Source organism: Cardiocondyla obscurior, linkage group LG07 (assembly GCF_019399895.1).
Source record: "Cardiocondyla obscurior isolate alpha-2009 linkage group LG07, Cobs3.1, whole genome shotgun sequence".
In the NCBI taxonomy this organism is placed as follows: Eukaryota; Metazoa; Arthropoda; class Insecta; order Hymenoptera; family Formicidae; genus Cardiocondyla; species Cardiocondyla obscurior.
In genome coordinates, this window is record NC_091870.1 from 4,545,813 (window position 1) to 4,567,921 (window position 22,109).

The 22,109-nt window shown below is 39.6% G+C and overlaps 1 protein-coding gene across 4 annotated transcripts in view; it reads right to left on the minus strand.

Moving 5' to 3' along the window:
• Positions 1-386: 386 nt before the first annotated feature.
• LOC139104110 (fatty acid synthase-like) overlaps positions 387-22,109 on the minus strand; it is a 317,124-nt gene continuing 295,401 nt past the window's right edge. For 3 of the 4 annotated variants that reach the window (XM_070659343.1, XM_070659341.1, XM_070659344.1), the window contains 5 exons: positions 21,245-21,720; positions 2,010-2,264; positions 1,438-1,689; positions 1,192-1,346; positions 387-992 (listed from right to left, as the gene is read on the minus strand). In XM_070659343.1, the coding sequence (XP_070515444.1) occupies positions 1,227-1,346; positions 1,438-1,689; positions 2,010-2,264; positions 21,245-21,720 (1,103 nt within the window). In that variant the 3' untranslated portion in view covers positions 387-992; positions 1,192-1,226. The remainder of the gene's footprint in view (positions 993-1,191; positions 1,347-1,437; positions 1,690-2,009; positions 2,265-21,244; positions 21,721-22,109) is intronic. The other variant, XM_070659342.1, reaches the window with a different exon arrangement.

A 22,109-nucleotide genomic window follows, 5' to 3' on the forward strand; every position in this document is an offset into this window, starting at 1 on the left:
GTGGATGAAACGTTGGAGTATGTGAAGGAGAGATTTTTAATTGGGGGAGGAAAAGTAATAGCAGAAAATAGTAAAAGAAGTATTGGAAGAAGAGGAGAAGAAGAGAAATGGTTAATAAAAATGGAAGAAATAAGGAAAAAAGTGAAAATAACAAAAATAAATGAAAGAATAAATAAAAAAGAAAAAAAAAGAAAAGAAAATGCGACAGAAGCGAAGGTTTACAGAATGAGTGTGAATGAAGAAAAGAATGGATAAATATGCTTTCTCTCTTTTATTCAAACAGATTGAATAATATAATAAGCAATGTATGAGTTCAGTTAATGTAAGCAGAATAGATATCTATTAATTGTACCCCGCAGAAGAAAATAATGATACGTACATTCAACTTAACTTTAATATTTTTGTACTATTTTTATTTATACAAATAAGTAAAACCCATATTATAAAAACAGTTTTTCAAGACTTATATTCATGTCTATATTTATTTTATAATTTTCCCGTTTAATGCTATGCGCAAATTATGTAATTTCGCCATTATACAATGATAAAAATGTTGTATACTTCATATTTGATATTTCCTATATCTTTTCCCTATTTTTATCTTTGTACACTAATGCTATGCACATCATAAAATAGATAATAGTCCCAAATCCCAATTTCCGTTATTTTGTCCGTCTTCTTTTTTTAATAAGTTTTAAAGCATTGTCACACTTAACCAATCACAACGCGGGCAGCTACGAAATATCCAATGCAAAAATTTCATACTCCGCTATTTTATTTCCATCTCTGATTCTTCCCAAATTCGACTTTCGCCATATTATTTACTTTTTTTGACTCTGTCCCTTTTTGAATAGACGTTGAGCTCGACCAATCATAGCGCGTACAGCTACGGGGTAACCAATCACCTGGTAGCTATGGGGTAGCCACGACTCTGGCATCAATGACGTCATGACGTTTGTACCCCTGGTGCTACCAATATATTACTTACAAATCTGAAATTTTTTTAATAAGTCTGAAACAATTCTGAGACATTTTTTATGAGTTTGCTCGTATTTTACCGCCGTATTATCATACACATTTTACTGATTAATGTTGAAAATGTTTTACTAGATTGTTGTTTATAATAATTTTAATATATTCAATAACAAAATCTATTTCTCGTCTACAATTTTTCGGTGAACAAAATCTTACCTACATTTGTGTTGGCAGATATTATTGTGTTATATTTATTGTATTACATTATCTTTCATTTTTTCTTCATTAATAACTGATATAATTTTATCGTTATCCATTATTGTAGTATGACTTCCTTCTACATAATAAATTTGCACATTACACTCGGTTATCTAAAAATACGTCTCTTATTATAAAACTTTTCTTATTTAAAAATTTATATTTGTACTAAACTTAATACACTTCAATTTATAATACATTTACCTTGTGAAGACCATAATCCTCTTCAGGAAAAGAAATTATTGGAAATGTAGGTTTCAACAACGTTATAGGTGATTTAAGACGAGGTAAAGAAGATACATCGTAATTTTTCATGGAAATAATATAATTGTAAATTGTAAAATATACAAATTTTTGATTTTCAATTGATAATACTTTTAATTCTGTTGAAAAATAAGAGTTAAATAACTTGAATTTCTCTTCAAATGTGATACAATTATTCAATTGTGTTAAAACCTGTAAATATATAAAACATTAATACTGGATATAATTCATAATAACAAATTTTATAAATTTAAAATAAGAAATGTTATAATATTCAACAAAAGTAATATTACCATTAGCTGAACTGTAAAACAAGTTGAGATACTTATTTTAACTATTTTTATTTTTTCACGACCTTGAATATTACTACATATATTTTTGGTAAATATGTAAAAGTTCGGAAAAAAAATTTTTGAGACAGATGTTACAAAAATTATTTTTACATTGTTACCTAAAACTTATGTAATAAAATTTGTACATTAAAAATGATTTTATTTTTACAGTTTACTAACCATGCTTTCGGTAATTTTTGTGTAAGTTTTCAGCAAATTTACCAATATTTTATTTTCTATCTCTTTTGGCGAAGAATTTTCAAAATATCGTTTAAAATAAAATTTTATTTGATTAGGAGCACCATCTATTAATATTAGCCGTCCTGAGAATTCTTTAGCTTCTAATAGTCTTGCTAATTCAATAGCAATTAAACATCCAAATGAATAACCCACTATTAAAAATTTCTTTTCATCTTTCATTCTTTTTAACATATGCTAAGCAAAAGATTATAATTGTTAGTATATTAAAATAATTAAAAAAATTAATAATAATCAATTGATACTATCCACTAAATACAAGGTAAAAGTAATATAGTATTACAATAATATTATATTACAATTGATATCTGGTAAAATCAGATAGGTTAATAAAGTAGATTTAAAATAAATTTATACAGGTCATCCAAAACAAAACTTTAAATTAAAAAATTGTGAATAGGCAATAATAATTCGAGTCAAAAAATTATATATTATTTTGCAAAATTGTAATAATTATTGTACGAATTAATTCGTTTTTGAGATAGACGACCTGCGAGATGGCAGCATCTCTCAGTCATCGAACAAATACAGTCAATCGATGCTTCTGAATTACACTGTTGGAAGCGCATCCGGGTACTCTTTGTCGGTTCTTTGTCGTCTTTTTACACTTTCGGTGTATCATCGTGCGTGATTACACATCTGTGCTCTTGATAATTCCGAAAAGACTTTGCGTTTAACTTTTATGTGCTAATTGTAACAGTGACCAGACTTTGTTCTCTTTCTTATCAGCTTGCTTAGCAGAAATAGACTCAAACAGCTCATTTTTGTGTAGATTATTTGTGCTTAACTAAATGCAACTTTATTGTAGTAAATTATTTCACGCGACGGTGGTCTGATTGTGTAAACTGTGTTTTAAGAGGTGGTACAACAGGTCGGTAGCTCGTGGATGTATACCCCTGCTGTTTCGAGTCTCATACGTTTTTAAGGGGTCTGCCCACTCTGACAATTTCTAAAATCAGCGGTTTTTTATGAATATTTTTTGAGAGAACTATCGCATTATATTATTTATATTTCAGAACATGTTATCCATAATTAAAAGTCCTTTATTTTGCACGGGTGACAACTTTTTGGAAACTGGGGTAATCAGAAAAAAAAATTTTTATTGTTTATAAAGAAAAAAGCTATGGTGTAGCGTAAAATTTTTTTTATATAACAACTCATCAATTAATTATAAATTTTTTAATATTAAATTTTAATCAAAAAACACATTTTTTCAAAAGTTTATTTCCACAAGTTTCAACAAATTGAAAAAACCTACGTTACACCATAACCTTTTTCTTTATAAACAATAGAAAATTCATCTTTTTGATTACTTTCACTATTAGAAAATTGCCGTTTGTGTAAAAAGGAAATGTTTTTTACGGAATTTGTTGTAGACGCCATATTAATTTTTTTATATTTTTACTACTCTTCAAATTTTGAGTTTTGATAATGTATAATATGTTTCCAAAATATCAATTTATATAACGTTAGTTTTCTAAAAAAAAAATTTATCAAAAAAACTACTTATTTAGAAATTGTCAGGGTGGAAAAACTCCTTAAATAATCAATGTGGTGCTCAAATCAAACAAAATAAAAAATTCAATAAAAATGATTTGATCACGTGCGTTTGCAAGAAAGACATGAAATTCACCTTCGTGACAAATTGTTACACAGATCAATTATAATTAACCTTACGTATTTTAGTTTAATTCATTAATTTCACTTACGATACAATCATTGAGTAATTAAAAAATGCAGTAATGTTATGTTTTAAGTGTACGCGTAGCGAGTCCGACCGTGTTTACGCGTCGAGTCGTCGAGTTTGCGCAGCAGAGATTGTCGGATCTCATATATCGGCTAAGTAGGTCGAACTTTAAGTGGGTTTATTAAACAAATTGAGATTAATTTGCATAAAAAAAGCATTTTTACTTTTTCTGTACATACATGGTCAAGTATTTAAGATATGACGATACAAAGCCAAAAATGTAAAACTTTCGATTAAAATAAAGGAGACCAGGGTTTAATGGCATCATTTCATTTAATACACACCTACTTGTCTGTTGTGCTTTGTTAGCAAGTAAATGCAAGTCTTCGCGCGTAGCGGCGATGAACGAGAGATGAAAGCAAAGCATGTGTCACCAATCACTTTGATGACTTTTACACAATTTGTAACACTAGTGCTTTGCTTGGCCGGAGGCCGCTCAGTGGAGCTCAGGGTGCAAAGAAGCCGTGCACTGGTTCATGCGTATTAACAAATGAGTTTTAATTACACTATTTACATAAGAAAAGGAAGCCAGAAGTGGCATACGTTCGTACAAGCGGGACGGAGTGCGATGTTATCCGTAGCGTGCTCTATTATACTCGATACGATGGGGAGAAATACGTTGGTATTCGCGAACGGAACTGCGTCAGTAGGGAGCTATGTCGATAACTACGGCCGCCCGTGAAGCGAGGGCCGGTTGAACGTTTTATGTATAGGTGACAGTCGTACGTAGTTACGATCGTGGGGGTCGCATACAATGCGGCTAAGCAAGCGTGTCGGTTGAATGTGGGTCGGTACCGCGGGGGCCGCACGCAATATGCTCGGAAACGAGAGCGACCGCAACGTCGGTCGTAAGCGGGTCGGTGACGCTGGATTACAAATAATAAACTAAAGAACGGAAACGCAAGTAGCGTCGGTCGCAAGCGAGCCGGCGTTGTAAGGTTACGTACAATAAGCGAGGGAACGAAAACGCAAGCCATGTGGGTCGTAAGCGGGTTGGTGCCGCAGGGCCTCATGCAATACGTTAGAAAGCAGCGCTGATTGTGAGTGCGTCGGTGTCGCAGGGTTACACACAATAAGCCCGAGGACGGGAACGCGATTAGCGTCAGTCACAAGCGGGTCGGCGTCGCAGGGTTATATATAATAAGCGCAGAAACGGGAACGCGATCAGCGTCGGTCGCAAGCGGGTCGGTGTCGCAGGATTAGATACAATAAGCGCGGGAACGAAAATACGTCTCGAGTGTCGCGGTACGCGATGGTGGCCTGGGCCTGTCGCCGTCGGTATCGGGAGTCGCGCATCCGCTGGAGGATTCTGTGCGGGCGGATGGAATATCCTCCCAAAGAGGTGGCGTGAGAGCTGGTCCGGGATACCCCCGAGACCGGTAGTTCGTCGTTAGGAAGTCGACCGGGTTCCCCCGAGTCGACGGCCAGTGCTCCGGGTTACCCCCGAGATCGCGGCCGGGAAATCCCCCGAGTCGCTGCACTGCGGATCGTCCGAGATTCCCCCGAGACGGGTAGGTTTGCCAAGAGAAAGTCGACCGGGTCTCCCCCGAGTCGACAGCCAGTGCTCCGGATTACCCCCGAGATCGCGGCTGGGAAATCCCCCGAATCGCTACACTGCGGATCGTCCGGGATAATCCCCCGAGACAGAATCAGACTAAGAGTCTCTCTGTTGCGGCCAAGTGGTCGCGGCGAGAGCCGGATCGAAAAAAGATGCTAGTCCGTCCGTTGTGACAGCTTTTATACCCGTTGGTCGAAGGTAGGGGTATCCCTACTTTCTTAGCCTTCGGTGTCGGTCGGTCGTAATCGTGCGCCTTCGGCGCGGTTTCATGTTATTAGGCGTACGCCTGTAGTAGCGGGACAGAGGGGTCTCGCCACAAATTTATTACTTTCATCATAATTACTCGATCGTGACGTTACTGACGGGTTGCACGTCGTTACTGCCCGACAGAATGCTAGGGCTTTGTTAGTCCAAAAACAAAAAAAAAAAAAAAAAGAAACTGTAAGGTTAATTTTCTAAAAAGATGACCAAAATCTCCGAAAGTCCGTACCTTCGAGAAATAAGGCATGCATGAGCGCAACATGCCACTTTTCCTATTTAACAACAAGATGTCGTTTTGCAACTTAAACATCAATTACAAATTACTCAAGGCTAGATTTATCTTAAACATTTAGTGAGAAAAATGGGATGCACGGGAAAAGAAAGATGGATTATGATTAAAGCCGCAAAGTTAATTACTTATTTTGGTTCAACTATTACAACTGAAATAATGAAAGCCTGTTCACAGAAAACTCCATTCAGGCTGATCGATTGAAAATGCATATGTTAAATGGAAACAAGAGGCTCAAATTTTGTTAGGCCTTGATTCTTGGCAGTTACACAGAGAAGAAGAATATCGGACGAATTGAGAGTACTGTAACTCGTTGCTACTGCACCACGTAATTATTCGGTTAGTTTGGCAGAGATACAAATTTTTGTTATTTAAAGAATTAACACGTAAATCGCAATATTGAGGAGTATTTGAATTGATATCTGACAGGAAACCAGAAAAATTATCTTCTGGATGAGAAACAATAGATTGTTGTCTTGTTGGAATAAAGAAATCAATTTTGAGGAAGGGATGATAACTATGCAGCTTGGAACCAGAATGAGTGTTGGAGAGAAAAAGTTGTAACCCTTGTTCGTTCTGTTTTATGACTTAACTGATTAGCCACGAACGCGACGTTCAGTTTGTTGACAGCAGTAAATCTATTTCTTAATAAGCGGATTATTAGACAAACGGAATGTCAACTACCGGGGAGGAGCATTTGTCACCATGTAACAATACTGGTCTTTGTTTTTTTTTTTACGTTTTGGGCGAGTTAGCCCTTTTTCTATAAAAAAAAAAGATTTTCTTTAAATTCCTATTATTTTTTTATTGGTTACGTCTCCGTTTTACTATTCCTCAAAAAATGAGGGCTTTGGTATTACACTCAGCAAGCCTCTGAGTTCCCTTTTTAAAAAAATATTAGTGTCGTCCACGTTGTGACGAAAAGTTTGTCAGCAGCGTTAGTATGGATTTCAACGACACATAACATCAGACGTAACAGGTAAAGCGTTCAATAAACATAATTACAAATATATATTTATTATTTTCATTTTTGATGGGAAAGATAGTAATTGATTATGTAATAAAAATAAAAAAACGAAGGTGCTTACGCAAATTCAAGCAAGGCTAGGAGCACGAAAGTGAAATGTAGAAAACTTATAACACTTAAAGAAGCCGTTTAATTTCGAGTATTAAATATAAAAGTTTTTACAAGAGCTGGCGAACTACTGCTAGTTCAAATGTATAGAGTAGAGCAGAGTGGGTAAACTCCCACCATTTTACTGGAGACGGAAGTTCCATTAGTTCTAATACAATGGGGACAGCAGCAGGCGGTAGCACTATTAGCCGCCATATTGAATTCAGCTGCATTTTATGGAAGGTGAGCCCGTAATTTTTATCTCCTGTTATCGCCCCCCGAGCGCTAGTGACGTGTTTTTAGGCCAGTGGCGTCGGTTCTTCTCTCAGTTTACCGGAAAAACTTTCTTCGGAGGGGACTACAATACTCACAACGAGATTTGGGGATCTTTCCGCTCTTGCCGTTCTGAGGTAAGCCTGTAGAAGGATCTGTTCGATTTGGATCTCGTTCTTCTGAATGACGGTTCGCCAACGTTCTACAGGGCGTTTCATCACTCTAATTCGGTCATTGACCTTTCGATTGTTGATTTCTTCCTTGCGATCCGGGCCTAACTGGCGGGTCAAAGATGACCCTTGGGACAGTGACCATCTGCTCATATTCATCCTTTTGCATGGTGCTCCGGATCTTCGACCGGTGGTAAGAAAGGGAAATCGCCTGTATGGCGTTTGCACAGACTGGTTGAGTTTTCAGCATTATCTTGACGAGAGTCTTCATATGCTGTCCGGATATGAGAGCCTTGGCGAGGAGGTTCTTTATGAGACATTTACGGCTTTTATTGTGGGCCCCTTGATTCGGCTACCCTGGGTAGGCCTCGGCCTAACCGGGTGGGGTAGCGCACGGCTCCGACTTCTCCGCCTTGCGTTTAGTGGAATGAGAAATGCGAACGACTCATCCGTCTTCGCAAGGTGGCTCTCTTTAACGTGTCTCTGTTACGAAAAGGGAGCTCCGAAATATTAAAAGGGCAAACTTCAGGGTATTTTGTGAGGGTTTTAATAAGAATTCCAATGTTTTCTATGTCTAAACAGTTAAGAAGTTTCAATCCAGCTTTAACCGCCCTGAAAATAAGTATGAATATAGTTTGAACAAAACTTCCAAGGTCTTGGATAAAATTAATTCTCTGCGATCGGATTGGGTTCCTGTGGACTTCCCGATTCTATCTGGCGAAAGGGTAGACTCCTTTTTGGACCTCTCCTTTTATATAGAGAAGCTTCTAGCGGCGATTCGAGAAGTCAGGTCCGGCTTCAGTCCCGGCCTTGATGGGAATGATTACCGAATAATCAAGAGGCTTACTTCTGAAGCCTTTGACATTCTACTGTATATTTACAATGCCGTTATGATCCGCGGTTCGTTTCCTCATAGTTGGCACAAATACAGAATCTTTTTTATTCCCAAGACTAATTCGAATGGCTCCGCCCTACCTCTTTGGCTTTCTGTCTGGGCAAAGTTATAGAGAAGATGGTCAACCTCAGACTTTTACGGTGGCTTGAGCACAACAAATTGCCCAGATTCTAGTTTGGTTTTCGGAGAAACAAGTCCTGCACTGACAGTCTTACCATTTTATACTCGGAGATCGCCATGGTTTTTCACAAGAACGCTTCTCTTTCTGCGGTCTTTTTAGATATAGAAGCTGCTTACAATGTGCTGCCTGACATCTTGGTGAAGAAACTGTACGCACTCGATATCTCGGTAGCGTCCTTAGCCCTTTTCTCTACATGCTCTATGTGACAGACCTGGATTCGGTTGGCTCTGATAGATGCAGGATTTTACAGTACGCCAATGATGTGTGTCTTTATTCTTGGATGCTCTCTTTAGATGAGGGCATTTGCGAACTGGAACGAGCAGTGGCAAAGACTTGCAACCGGCTAGATGAACTAGGTTTGGTTATCTCTCCTTACAAATCTCAGTTTTGCGTGTTCAGTCGCAATAATAATGCCCTTATGGCTCGAGGCCGGAGAGGCGGAAATGGATTGTTCGGCTTCCGTCGGTTCTCGATTTTGATTCGCGACAGAACCGTGTCGAACTTTCATCGGGTTTGGTTTCTGGGAATGCACTTTTGCTCCGACTTAATTTGGTCTTCTCATATCAACCACGTTATCTCGCGCAGTATGTCCTTGATTGCCATTATCAAATGCCTCTGCCGCACGTGGTAGGGTGCGGATTTTCTCACCCTCGAATTGTTGTTTCGGGCCCTGGTGAGATCCAAAGTAGAGTATGGCAGCTTTTTGTTTCACAACCTAACGGGCAACCTGAAGACCCGCTTGGACAGAATTATGAGTCGCGGCATTCGAATCTTTATGGGTTACAGACAAAGCACTTTATTAAACGTTGTTTTCAGCGAGGCCCATGAACCCCTTCTACTTCTAAGGAGTAGATTTTTGGCAAGGAATTTTATCATCAAAGCCGCCTTGGCGGAAGATAGAAGGCTTATTGATCAGCTTGAAGCATTGAGAGACGAGTCTGAGCTTTTCAATACAAGCAATTTGTTTTGCGGGTCTCTCTTGCTACTGGCTTTTACCGAGTTGGAGAAAAAGCTGAGATTTTCTGACCCTCTCACGGGCCCCGTTATGCTTCTCGGAGACATATGAAACTATTACGTTCCAGCTGAAAATTAATGTGAACAGTGGGAGGGACATCATCCACAGTGGCCCTAGCGCAGAGGCAGAGTTTCGAGCTATTTTTTCATTGGAGATTTTTTTTCATGTGCCTATTCACTGACAAATCAGTTGTTGACCGAGTCCTTTTCACGGGTTTTTTGGTTGTTTTTCTCGATGAACAGTTATCCCTTCGATATAGGATTGCTAACTTTGTATCCTCCTTCTACATGGAGGTTCTGGCCATCCTCAGAATCTTGGAATTGGGCGTCGAGAAAGGTTGGCACAGTCTAACAATCTTTACTGATTCTATGTCATCCCTAGCGGCGATTGAGGCTCCCTTCGAGCACCGACAGAGCTCCTATTTGGTTCTTAAAGTCAGGGCTCTTCTGCATTTCTTGACTGTGGAGAGGGGCGTCGAAGTGAGTCTAGTTTGGATTCCCAGTCATCGCGGAATTCTGGAAAATGAGGCAGCTGACCTGTTGGCCAAAGATGCGATACGATATGGCGCTGACACTCAAGTGGGGCTTTCTCCTTCTAAGCTGAAGAACCTTAGTAAAAATCTCATGCTGACACAACTCAATTAATGGGCTCAAGATGAGGCCCCACGCTGGGGTTCTATTTTCTGTGACAATTTCCTGATTTCTGTAAAACACCCATGGTATACAAAGCTCGGAATCAGCAGAAGAGCGGTCACCACTATTATCAGGCTCCAAAGTGAGCACTCTTCATTGAATACTAGTCTATTTCGTTTTAATATCGTTAGCATTTCTCTTTGCGACGTGTGCGGCGACGAGGAGACGACGGACCATGTTTTTTACGGCCTGTAAGAAATATACTGCACAGCGATTGGCTCTCTGCGAATCCTTGGTTGAGTCTCAGGGCATTTTTTTTACAGTGTCAATTACCTCCTGGCTTCTCTGGACCAGGCTGTCGTAAAAGCGTTGGATCAATTTATTAATTTGTAACACGGTAATTTATGTCGGTGGAAAGCTCGTCGGGATCCAAGGTACGAGTTGAAAAATCGAGACGTGAATAACGTAAAAATAAAGTAATTTATTATAAAATAAAAGATAATAAGAACCAGAATAATACAATGTAAATAAAAGAAAACAAAAAAATATGGCTTAAAGCAATTTGTACAAAAGGTTAACGAACTAAAAGTTAACGTGAGTAATTTGCGAAAAGCGTGATTGTACAGAGATCCTGCCTTCCTTTAAGTCTTAAGAACTATTTACAGGTTGAGGCCGACCAGGCCGTGTCGCAAGGACAGGGTTGCGCGGTCGCGAATCAGTAACGCGGAGTACAAGGTGGGCCTTCAAGGCTGTGTCGCACGGACAGAGTTACGCGGTCGCGGTGTCAGCAGCGCAATATACAAGGTGAACCGTCCAGGCCGCGTCGCACGGACAGGGTCTCGTGGTCGCGGGTCGGTAGCGCAGAGTACAAGATAGGCCGTCCAGACCGTGTCGCATGGACAGAGTTTCGCGGTCGCGGGTCGGTAGCGCAGAGTACAAGATAAGCCGTTCAGGCCGTGTCGCGGGTCGGTAGCGCAGTGTATGCGGAAACGTCCACGAGATTTAGCACCGGCGGTAGTCTAATCGAGGAAAATGTTAGGGAGCGCCCGAGTTTCGGTGGCCGCGGAATCGGAGACCGGAAGAACCCGGTCGAGGAAAGGCTCGGGAGCGCCCGAGTCTTGGTGGTGAAGAAGTCGGAGACCGGGAGTGCCCGATTGGAGGAAGGCTCGGGAGCGCCCGAATCCTGGTGGTAGTGGTCTCTAAGGCTGGGTGTGCCCGGTCGAAGGGAGGCTCGGGAGTGCCCGAGTAGCGGTTTTGAAGGCCGGGTGAGCCCGGTCGAAGAAGGCTTGGAAGTGCTCAAGTCCTGGAGGATCGGTTGCTGGAGTGCTCTTTAGCGAGGAAAAGGTACTTCTCTCGCGTTCGAACCGGCTTATATACCCGTTGGCTCGAGAGTGGGAAAAACCCCCTTTCGAGCGGTCTGTGGCGGTGCGCAGTGCGGGCGGCCGGTCGGCCCGTGTCCCCGGCTACGGCGGTCCGCGCTACACGCCGCGGGCGTGTTGGGTTGGTCGGCTCGCGTAAAATGAAAATGTTCGGTAATCGCGCGAAATCTTGGGCGATCGGTGGTTGTCGCGACGCGGAGTCTGAAATTTCTTAATTGTTCGTAGCCTTTGGCAACAAATTCGATAGACAAATATATTTAGTAGCGTTTAGTGTCGGTTTCACATATAGATATCTTGTCGTGCGTTTTGGCGAAAATTGCGAAAATATTACTATTTTTAGTCGTTGTGCAGTTAAGGAGAGATGCGACTTGTAATAAAAGTAACTCGCCCAAAATAATATAATTAGTTACAGATTTATATTGTATTTTGGTTTAATTGTTATTTTGGTGCTTTGTGTACAGCCTTTCACTTTATCGTATATTTAATTAACTAGTATTATAGGCAGGCGTATTTGACAGTACTGACTTTTATTTATGCTTGTAGATACCATGAGCTCCTGTTGGATTAGTTCCAACGCAATTTAAGTATACTGTGAATCATTCATACTGAGCTGTGATCGTTAGTAATACTAGACTAATTCTTTATATATTGTATAATTAAGCGTAGGTCTGTTTTCCTACGTACTACACAATTTTTGAGATATTGGAAATTTTTTACAACAGTTAATCTTTAGGCAACCGCCGTAGTGTGTAAGCTTAGAACTAATCTTAGTCGATAATAAGAATTTGTATTTTCTCATGGCGCCCCCTTTTTTACATTACAGTGAGATCTTCTGACTTGACGCGTGCGACTCCCTAGGTTAAGGTAGTTTATGCCGGTTTCTATGTGCATTGCTTCCAGCCGTAGTGAAACGCGTTTTTAGCGTCTACTATAGGTTTGCGGAAAGTTTGTTCTTTTATGTATACTGCGTACCAAAGTGTAAGCCAAATGGGCACGCTCCCAACGGCTCCTTTATTTTCTCAATTAAAAAAAAAAAAAATTTAGCTGCACCAGTGCACATGAATGCACCGAATCCGCCAATTTCATGTATGTGTAAAATAGCCTGTCAATATATTGCAAAGTGCATTACAGTGTATAGTGCCAGTATTTTGTTAGTATTTTTCAATAAATATTAAAATAATTGCAGTGACAGCAGTGCCAGTGAAGAGTTTAAAAGGATATTTTTTTTCATTATATTTTATTATATAATATTATTTAATTTTATTGAACTAAGGTTATTGAGGCAATTTTTTTTTTGGTAAGTACAATGTAACATATATATTACATACTATAAAAATATTGTTAATTAAGAAATATATTTATTTAATTAAAAAATAAGAAAACTTATGTATCTAACAATACAGAAGAAATGCGAGCATATCCGAAGCCGCGGGCGGGTTTCCGTCGTGAGTCACGCAGGATCGCGGCGCTTGCGATGGCCTCCACTTATAAAAAGTTTCCCCAGGAGGTGCCGAAAAAACCGATATAAAAAGAGTTATCCTCCGGGCCAGGAACGACTCCGATCCGTACCAGCACGACAGCACGACCGCTCTCCGATCTGCTGTCTCACCTCTTCTATCCTCACAAGCCGCATATAGTGCACGGGGTGAAGTTTTACTCACCTTCGCTGAGAGTTCTCAGCCGCCGCTTTCCTACTTTCGATACCGCACATCGAACGATTGAAACGTCTACGGGGTGACGAGTACTTCGCCTCTGCCGAGTGTTCTTGGTGACGTAAACCTCGGTCTTCGGTGCCAGCATCGCTCAGGAGCCGCCGGGCATTCCGGCGGCCCAACTCCTATCGCACCGGATATCGAGGTGAGGTGTTCCTCGCCTCGGTCAAGTGTTCTCGACGACCGACCACCAGGTGCAGTCCTAGCCTTCTCGATTCGCGAAATTGCGGTCTCCGGTTATATTCGGCGACACGTGTGGGACCGCGTCGATACGAAACAAGGCTTTGCGCGACTCGGGGACATCGACAATGATACGTGCACCGAGCGATTGCGTTTGTAAATATCGCGTGACTCCTGCGATCTAACACCTTACCGCGAAAACGATCGGGAATCCCGCGAATTCAGCAATCGCGTCGACACCGGGATTCCCCGCTCCGTGTAAATAACATCGAACACATCTGCGCGTCGCAATTGTATATAAACACCGTTCTATTTGTGTTTCTTGTATCTTCTATCTATTTATGTAATAAATAGCAACTGTGATTGTAAGTAAAGCGTGTTACGTTTCTGTTCTCGCCCCGGCCGGATCCCGTCCACGCGTTGATCCGCCACGCAACGGCGGATTTCTAAGCCGACGTCCGGCTCACTCGGGTAAAAAGGGGCGGTTTCAATTTCTTTGTTTCAGGTTTATCTACAGAGAAGCTGGCCCAACTAAAGATCTGCACTAAACATTTTTCGGAAGATATGTTCATTGTCGATCGAACAAGACAATGCTTGAAAAAAACCGTGTTTCCTATTTTAAATTTAGAGTCCAAATGTATTAGTAGTATTAATAGTATAGTTTCCGAGAATATTCATGTTACAATTAATGCTTCCGAAGATGTTCAGTGTAATCTTAATTTGGTACCAGCACTTGAAAAAAGCAACACCGATGGAACAACAAAAACACAAGCCACAATGAAATGTAGTTGCCGAAATTTGAGGAAATACCAGAAGAAACTATATAAGAAGAGGAATATAATAAAAAAGCAAAGACAAAAATTGAAGGAATCGAAACGGATGAAAAAATAAAAAAAAGTGGCATCTTATATATCAAATGTAGAGTAACCGGCAATAATGGCCTGACTCACTGTGACGACGGCGGCTAACGCGAGTGAGCTAGGGTGGTGTGCGTCAGGCCTTACCGCAGATGGCGTACGTGAGCCCTGGAGCACCGAGAGAAGCGAGAAGACGAGGAAAAATTTAGAGGGAAGCATTTTCATGTCCTGTTCTGTTCGCGACTGTGTGTGTGAGAGAGAACGCATGAGTGATCGCGAAGAAATTATTATAAGCGCACCTTCGTTCTCTCGCTTGCTCGCGTTTGTGTTTATACAGGCGCGCAAGGATAGAAATAGTTCGCAAAAGTACGCTATTAATTCTAGCGTATACTTTAAGACATTTTGCGACTTATGACAACCGAAAAGTCTGTTTAAACCGTGAGCAAAAGTGTTTTGTGAACAATTCTTCTGACTTTCACATATTTTTTTCTAAGTGTTTTATTAACATTTGTTTAGAGCAATTCTACAAATTATTGTACTTCGTAGTATAACGCTGTGTTGTAATCATAAAAATAGATAAATTGTTCAGGAAAATATTGATATAGCTTTGGAAGTAATCGCGATATTAATAATGTTAGAGTTTTGCGCAAAAAGTTTGTACAAAGTGCATGTCTAATCGATAAACGTAAAAAAACACGTATTAGATAATTATAAATGTTTGATTAGAAAAAAATGTAAACAATGTATAGCATTGTTTATTTTGCCTTCCGAGAGTCACTCCGAGCAAGCCCAACACATTCCAAGTGCGTTGAAAAAGACATTACTCTTGCAACTTGGCACTGACTTCTTCTAATGTGTGACATTAGAAGAAAAGGACGGTGCCGGGTTGCACAAGTGATCTCTCTTTCAACACACTTGGGATGTGTTGAGCTTGCTCGGAGTGACTCCCGAAAGGTAAAACGAACAATACTTATGTATTACAATTATATTTTTGTGTTTTGTTAATGCGAAGTGTGAATCAGTGTGAATGTTTAGCGTAGTAAACCATATAAGCAGGATTTTTCTACTTCACATCATTACCTGAAGAAATCATGTTTTCTCTATGACCTATGAGGACATGAGAAGATATGCCTTCAGGTTGGAATGATGTCCAGAGCGATTAATTTGTCTAGCGCATGAGCGACAAAGAAGCACACGTGAGTGAGCGCGACAGGCAACGGCACCACTCGCCTGTCGCGCTCACTCACGTGTAGCTTTCTTGTCGGTCTTGCGCTAGACAAATTAATTTTTTTCTCATTAACGGTTGAGAATTTTACAAGATGTTATGAGACTTTCTTATTTGTCTACCCGAGTTCTATCTATTCCTAATGGGTTCGACATGGAACGAAACACCCTGTATTTTTATTTGTTGTAAAGAAGTAAGAAGGTATAAGTATTAAGATATAGTTACAGCAAACGGAGATCAGAAGGAACAGGCGAAGGACAGGATGAGAAAAGACGCAGTAATATTGGGACAGGTATGGAGTATAAAGGAAAAAAAAATTCGGATAAGACTGGGGCAGGAGAATGTGGTTGTTTGACAGATTGGTATGGACAGTGATTAATTATGGTATTGAAGTATAGGGGTAGAAGGAAAAAAAGGAAATAGAAAGAATACATAAAAAACATTTGAGATGGATTTTGGAAGTGAAGACGTTTATTCCATAATATATGTTAAGAGAGAAAATGCAAAAAGATAAACTAAAAGGGAGAGCATGTGTAAAGACATGGAAATATAAAAGAAGACTAGGGGAGGGAAGAGGAGGGGAGCTGGCAAGAAGATGCTGGGAAGAATTGAGGAAAAAGACAAAGGAGGAAAAGTGGAAAGAAAAATGGGAAATAAAAAAGAAGAAGTGTTATAAAAATTTTGGGTGGATTTTGAAAATAATAGAAGAAAAGAAAGAAAAAAGTGAAATAAGAGGAGAGGATGTGGTGAAAAAAAAGAAGTATGCAAAGAGAAGAAAGATGGAAGATATAAGAGAATCAAAGTTTAATAAAGTATATGACAGAGTTGAAGGAGATGGGATACCGGGATATTTTAAAGGGGATTGAAAAGAAGAAAGGTGGCAAAGGGTAGCAAGGTTTAAATTAAAGAAGAAAGTAAGAGGGATTAAGTATTGGAAAAATAAAGAGAAGAAAAAATTTAAATTGTGCATGGGGCAAATGGAGACGTGGGAACATATATGGGAAAGATGTATAGATTGGAGTTTGGACAATGAGTGGAAGGTAATGACAGAAAAGGTTTTAGGGGAAAAAAAGAGGGAAAGGGATGGTGTTCGGAAAGGAAAATAATTACCGTCGCGGTCACCGCTTAGTGAGTCGATGTCGCGTGGATCACGCCGCGCCCGCGTGCCGAACAGCTGGCTTCAACGCCAGCCACGGCAACAATATTTTTAACACGCCGTGGTGAGCATCGTGTTACCTCACCTTTACTCTGTTTATACCGCGGTCACGCCGGTAAACTCACCTGAAGCGATCTAGATCACTTCATAATAACGTGTTATCGGCGCCGGCACTTTCCCGAAAATTCTGGGCCTTTTCTCGGTATAAAAGGAGCGGCTCCTTTCGACGCGACACAGTCGTTTCGAAAACAGAGTGCGGATTCCCCGTTTTTTGCGATTTGTCATTTGCTCGACGCGTCGAGTATCGTGAGACAAGTGTCTCGATTTAATCGCGTGCTGCACGTTTAGAGTTTTTGCGACGCCGTCGCGCACAACAAACATTTCTTTTGTATAGAGACTAAATATAGCTGGTTTAAACCGAAATTATTTTGATCCTGTCTTTTCACACAGATGGATAATAAAGGTAGAAGAAATAAAGAATAGAGCAAGGATGATTCAATGTGAAAGCGAAAGGAAAGGAAAGAATGTAAGGAAGTGCAGCGAAAGCGGAAATCCAGAATGAGTAAATTGGAATAAACCTGAGAATGAAATAGGTGGAATGAATAAGAAATAGATTTAAATAAATGTTCCTCCCCTCTCTCTACCCCCTCACTCTCTCTCTCTCTTTCTCTCTCTCCCTATCTCTCTCCCTCTCCCTCTCCCCCCTCTCTCTCTCTCTCTCTCTCTCTCTCTCTCTCTCTCTCTCTCTCTCTCTCTCTCTCTCTCTCTCTCTCTCTCCCCTCTCTCTCCCCCTCTCTCTCTCTCTCTCTCTCTCTCTCTCTCTCTCTCTCTCTCTCTCGCATGTTGTTTTAATGTTAAATAAGATAAATAGAATAAGTAATTGGTTTTTATATTTCCGTTGGTTTAGTAGTAGTAGTCTTGTACGTTTTGTTATGTCTGTAGCGTTATTTTTGTTTTTTAGATTTTTTTGTATTTGTATTTTAGAGTTTTATGTTTTATGTTGGCGTTTCTGATTTTGAATTATTTGGTAAGCGGAGCAGAGGTCCGCGATGTTTCCCGCAAGGGAAATTACATCTATTTTTATTTTTGACAAATGTTATTACAAGTATTCTCAGGATGATTGGAGCAAGTATTGTAACAGTATTGCGGAGTACGAACTGCTAATTCTATTTTGTGCCAAATAACGTAACATTGTATATCAAAAATAAATAGTAAAGAAGAAAGATTTTATCAATAAATCTACCGTACCGGTAAGGTTAAAAGATCGTGGAGTTTTCCGTCCGTAAACAATTAAACTAACAACTAATTTTTTTAATAGTCTTTACGTTACCGCTTTAGCGCACAACGAGCCTGATTTGTCCGACAATCCAAGAAGGGTGAGCGGTGCTCCGCCGATCATTGACCACCAGGAGCTGCAGAACCGCGCTGATCTTTCTCCTTTGTAACCAGCCCCGGTCGTTGTAAGACTACCGCCGTTTCTTTTGTTTTAGTGATTAGTTTTAGTTTGATGACCTTTTGCCATCTTTCGGGTAATTAATACTATTAACGATCGCGACGAGCGCTGCAACGCCAACCCCCGGGAACCCGAACGCCCCGGGCCACGCGAAAGACCAAATAAAAAGGCCGGGTACCGAGCGATCGAGAGCAGTCTTCCGATCTACTGAGCTCCGTTCCGGGCCTCCGCTCAGTAGCTTCACAGACAATCGAGCAACCCAGGAGTCGCTAAGCACGAGGGTCGAGCGTTCTCGGCCTTCGCCAAGAGTTCTTGGCCGCGACACCGCCTCCTTTCCTCCGAAGCTCCCAGGTCGCCAGCCACAGCGGATAAAGCGGGGTGAAGCGTGCTTCGCCTCCGCCGAGCGTTCTCGGTTTATCCCGTGGTCGACACCCGGGCAGCATCTCCAGCCGCTTCGGCGGTTCCTGACGAGCGTGGCGCAATCCGGAGGTAAAGAGTACTTCGCCTCTGCTGAGTGTTCTCGGCGATTGCCCCCGCGCTCCCGTTCCTAGAGAAAACCGCGGTCCATCATAGGGAGGGCACATTATTGTACCAACGCGCGCGAATTCACGCGACCGACGACGATTCCGTTTGCGTCACCCGTGCGATAAGCGTCGCGTCCTAAAAACGTACGTAAAGAAAAGCGAAACTCACGCGACCGCCGACAACTTTGTTTACGTCGCCCGTACGACAAGCACCGCGGCGGAACATCTGTATATAAGTATATTGTAAATAGCCGATCTAAAAATAAATGTAAATATCCGACAAGAAAAGACACGAGACTCTAAGTACTTTCGTTCCTTCCCGCGGACACCCCGGCCGGCCCTGAACGCACGCGACGACTCGCCGAATACCGCGGCGAGTCGCTTGACGGTGTCCGGCCACACGGAGGGGAGAAAGGGGGGTGTTACAAAATAACATCGAAGGGTGCGACATCAGCAAGCCGCCTTAAGCAATTAAATAATAAAAAATAAAAGAGAGAAACAATTGCGAGAACTTATTGCCGAAATCGCTAAGTTTGCATTCGCCGAACAACCGAAGTTCGGCATTGCAACCCGATGACGCCAAGGTCCAGCGTCACTATTAAATAACCGCGGACCATTACGGGCGGGCAGTCACATCTGAGTCAAAAGAGGAAGAGCCCGTGTCGGAAGAAAAGTGACACCGCGCTGTAATTAGAGTTCGGTCGCGTGCCGTGAAAGAAAAGACCTCGCGGACCCGATGTAGCGTGATAAACGCCGGGACGCGCATCAACGGGAGCAAAAGGAAAACGGGAACACTGAAAGAAATTGTAACACCTAATCAATAAAAATAACGTGCGTATTTAAACGTCTTAAAATTACCGCCCTTCCCTCACGGGCCCCGAAGGACGGACCCCGTGCACCGGCTGCGGTGCAACAGTTTTGTTAAGTAAATTTCTTGCAAATCGTGCGGAAGCCAAATATCCAGCTTCTTATCAAATAAAACATGTCTTATACGATTGTCAACAGTTGTGTGTGATACATTTAACTGTTTCGCAATATTTCTCACAGTTATATGACGATCTGATTCATTTATGGCTTTCAATTTTTTTTTGTTAACTTTAAAAGATCGATCAGAACGTTGGGTATCTTTCAATGAAAAATCTCCAGAACGAAATTTTTTAAACCAGTTCTGACATGTGCGTTCTGTTAAACAGTCATCACTATAAATTTTACATATCTCTTGGTGAGCCTCAGTTGCTTTCTTGTCTTTACGAAAATAAAAAAGCAAAATGTATCAAAATTGCTCACTTTTGCACTCCATGTTAAAATGACCATAACCTAACATTTGTAAACAAATTTACACGAAATTGGTTTCTATAGCAACTAAAAGGTATAGCCAACCAAATCTCAAAAAACAAAAATTCTAACATTGACAATAGAATTTTACATTGACAAAAGAAAATTAATTAGTGAAAACCGAAATTACTTTCTTGCTAACTTAATAAGTTTATTGTGTGTTCCGTAGTGTCTTATTGTAATTTGCGTTAAGTTTTGTATCACCTTACGTTTTATCGGTTCCAGGTGCGTCGTTAGTAGACATTACACGTTATTTTAGTTGTATTCTGATTAAAAATGTACAGAGTTCTACCAATTAATAGTAGGAACCTTTCCGTTGTAAAGAGGTATATTTCAGTTGCCACATTTATGGTCGCGAAAATAATTTGCGAATTAACGAAAATTTTTATTCTAAGAATTCTATACAAATAAAACTTTTATTTCTTTCTAATCTTTGCAGTTATAATTACAAAACGCGTATTAGCAAATAAGAGCATCAACTATAAAAAATCCATAAAAAATTACTCATATGTAAAAAAAAGTATTTTTTTTACAAAAATAATAGTTTTAAATAATTAAACCCATAAGAACGTACTTTAAAAAGTTATTATTTTAATATGTTTGTAAAATATTTGTTAACATTTTTTTTTTAATAAAAGTTATATCAATTCTTATTTGACAATATAATAATAAAATTAAAAATGAATATAATAAGTTGTGCTATAAATGATTTTCAATAAATATAATCTCAACCTTTAATCGAATAATCAATTAAAATTTTTAAGCTAATGACAACTTTGAAAATAATGAAATGGACATAACAGGCGATTCTTTAAAAGAGGTAGGTGGAGTTAGCAAATAACAATAGACAAGTAGAACGCTGTGAAAGAAGAACAATGTGTTCATGACGTATGACACCATGCTGAAAAACACTCGTTTACCGTCTACGCTTCGTCTATTGTTGCTTGCTAAATTTATCCATTATCTTTGTAGAATACTCTCTATGGCCTGCCGTGTCCAAAACTCAGCTTTTAAAGCACTCATTTTCTTAGGTGTTTTGATTAATTATTTAATAATTATTACAATTTTGCCAAAATAATATTAGTCTTTTCGTCTTACATTCCCAGTATCTGTAGTTTTCGGTTTTAGCACTTTGTTTGTGACACCCTGTATATAGATTATAAAAAATAATAATTATTTTTATTAATTAATAACTTTATACAGGCAATAAATAAGCGGCGGACTTCATCACTGAATGACATTCGTTGGGAATATTAGGTACACCATATTGTAAGCACGTTACAGAAGACTTAAATCGTGATGCTAAAGACATATATACAGCTGCACATCCATCAATTCCAGGTAAAAGAAATATATGACCTCGATTTACTTCTTTTTTTGTATTAAGTTCTATAGCTATGCCTGAAACAAAGTCTGAATCCTTCATTTTTTGAATCATAATGTATAAATCTTCCAAGTTATTTGCATCAGTTTTATTTGTATCATGTATTTTTTCACGTTTAGTTGTTATTGACATTTGTTGAAGTGCAGCAAAAGTTAAATTTCTAATATCTTGCGCCGTCAAAAAAGTATCAAAATCTCTTTCTAAAGTTTGCTTAATTTCCACTGCCATCATCGAATCCATACCCATTTCGGTTAATGAAATATTTGAAGGCACTACTTTTATGTTCTTTAATCCTATGTTAAAACAAATAAAAGTTATAAAATATAATTATTGAATTATATAACTTTTATGTTACTTTATTTAATCTCATAATTTTGTAATAGTTTTTTCACAATCAGTGTAGAACTTATACAATAAAAAATCAATGTGAGACTTATTTACGATGTCTCACATAAAATGACAAATACTTGTAAAATAGATAGAATTCATGGAAAAAAATATAAAAATCACATTCCGTTTTGCGTCAGTTGCATTAAATGTCGAAATATAATTTTTTTTTTTAATTTGTATAACAGAGTAATGAGAGCTCGTCGATAAAAGCAATTAACATGCTAGAAATTTAGTACGTGTTTTAATTATGGATTGTTCGATTTATCAGTTGGAAGAGAGTAACGGCTAGTCG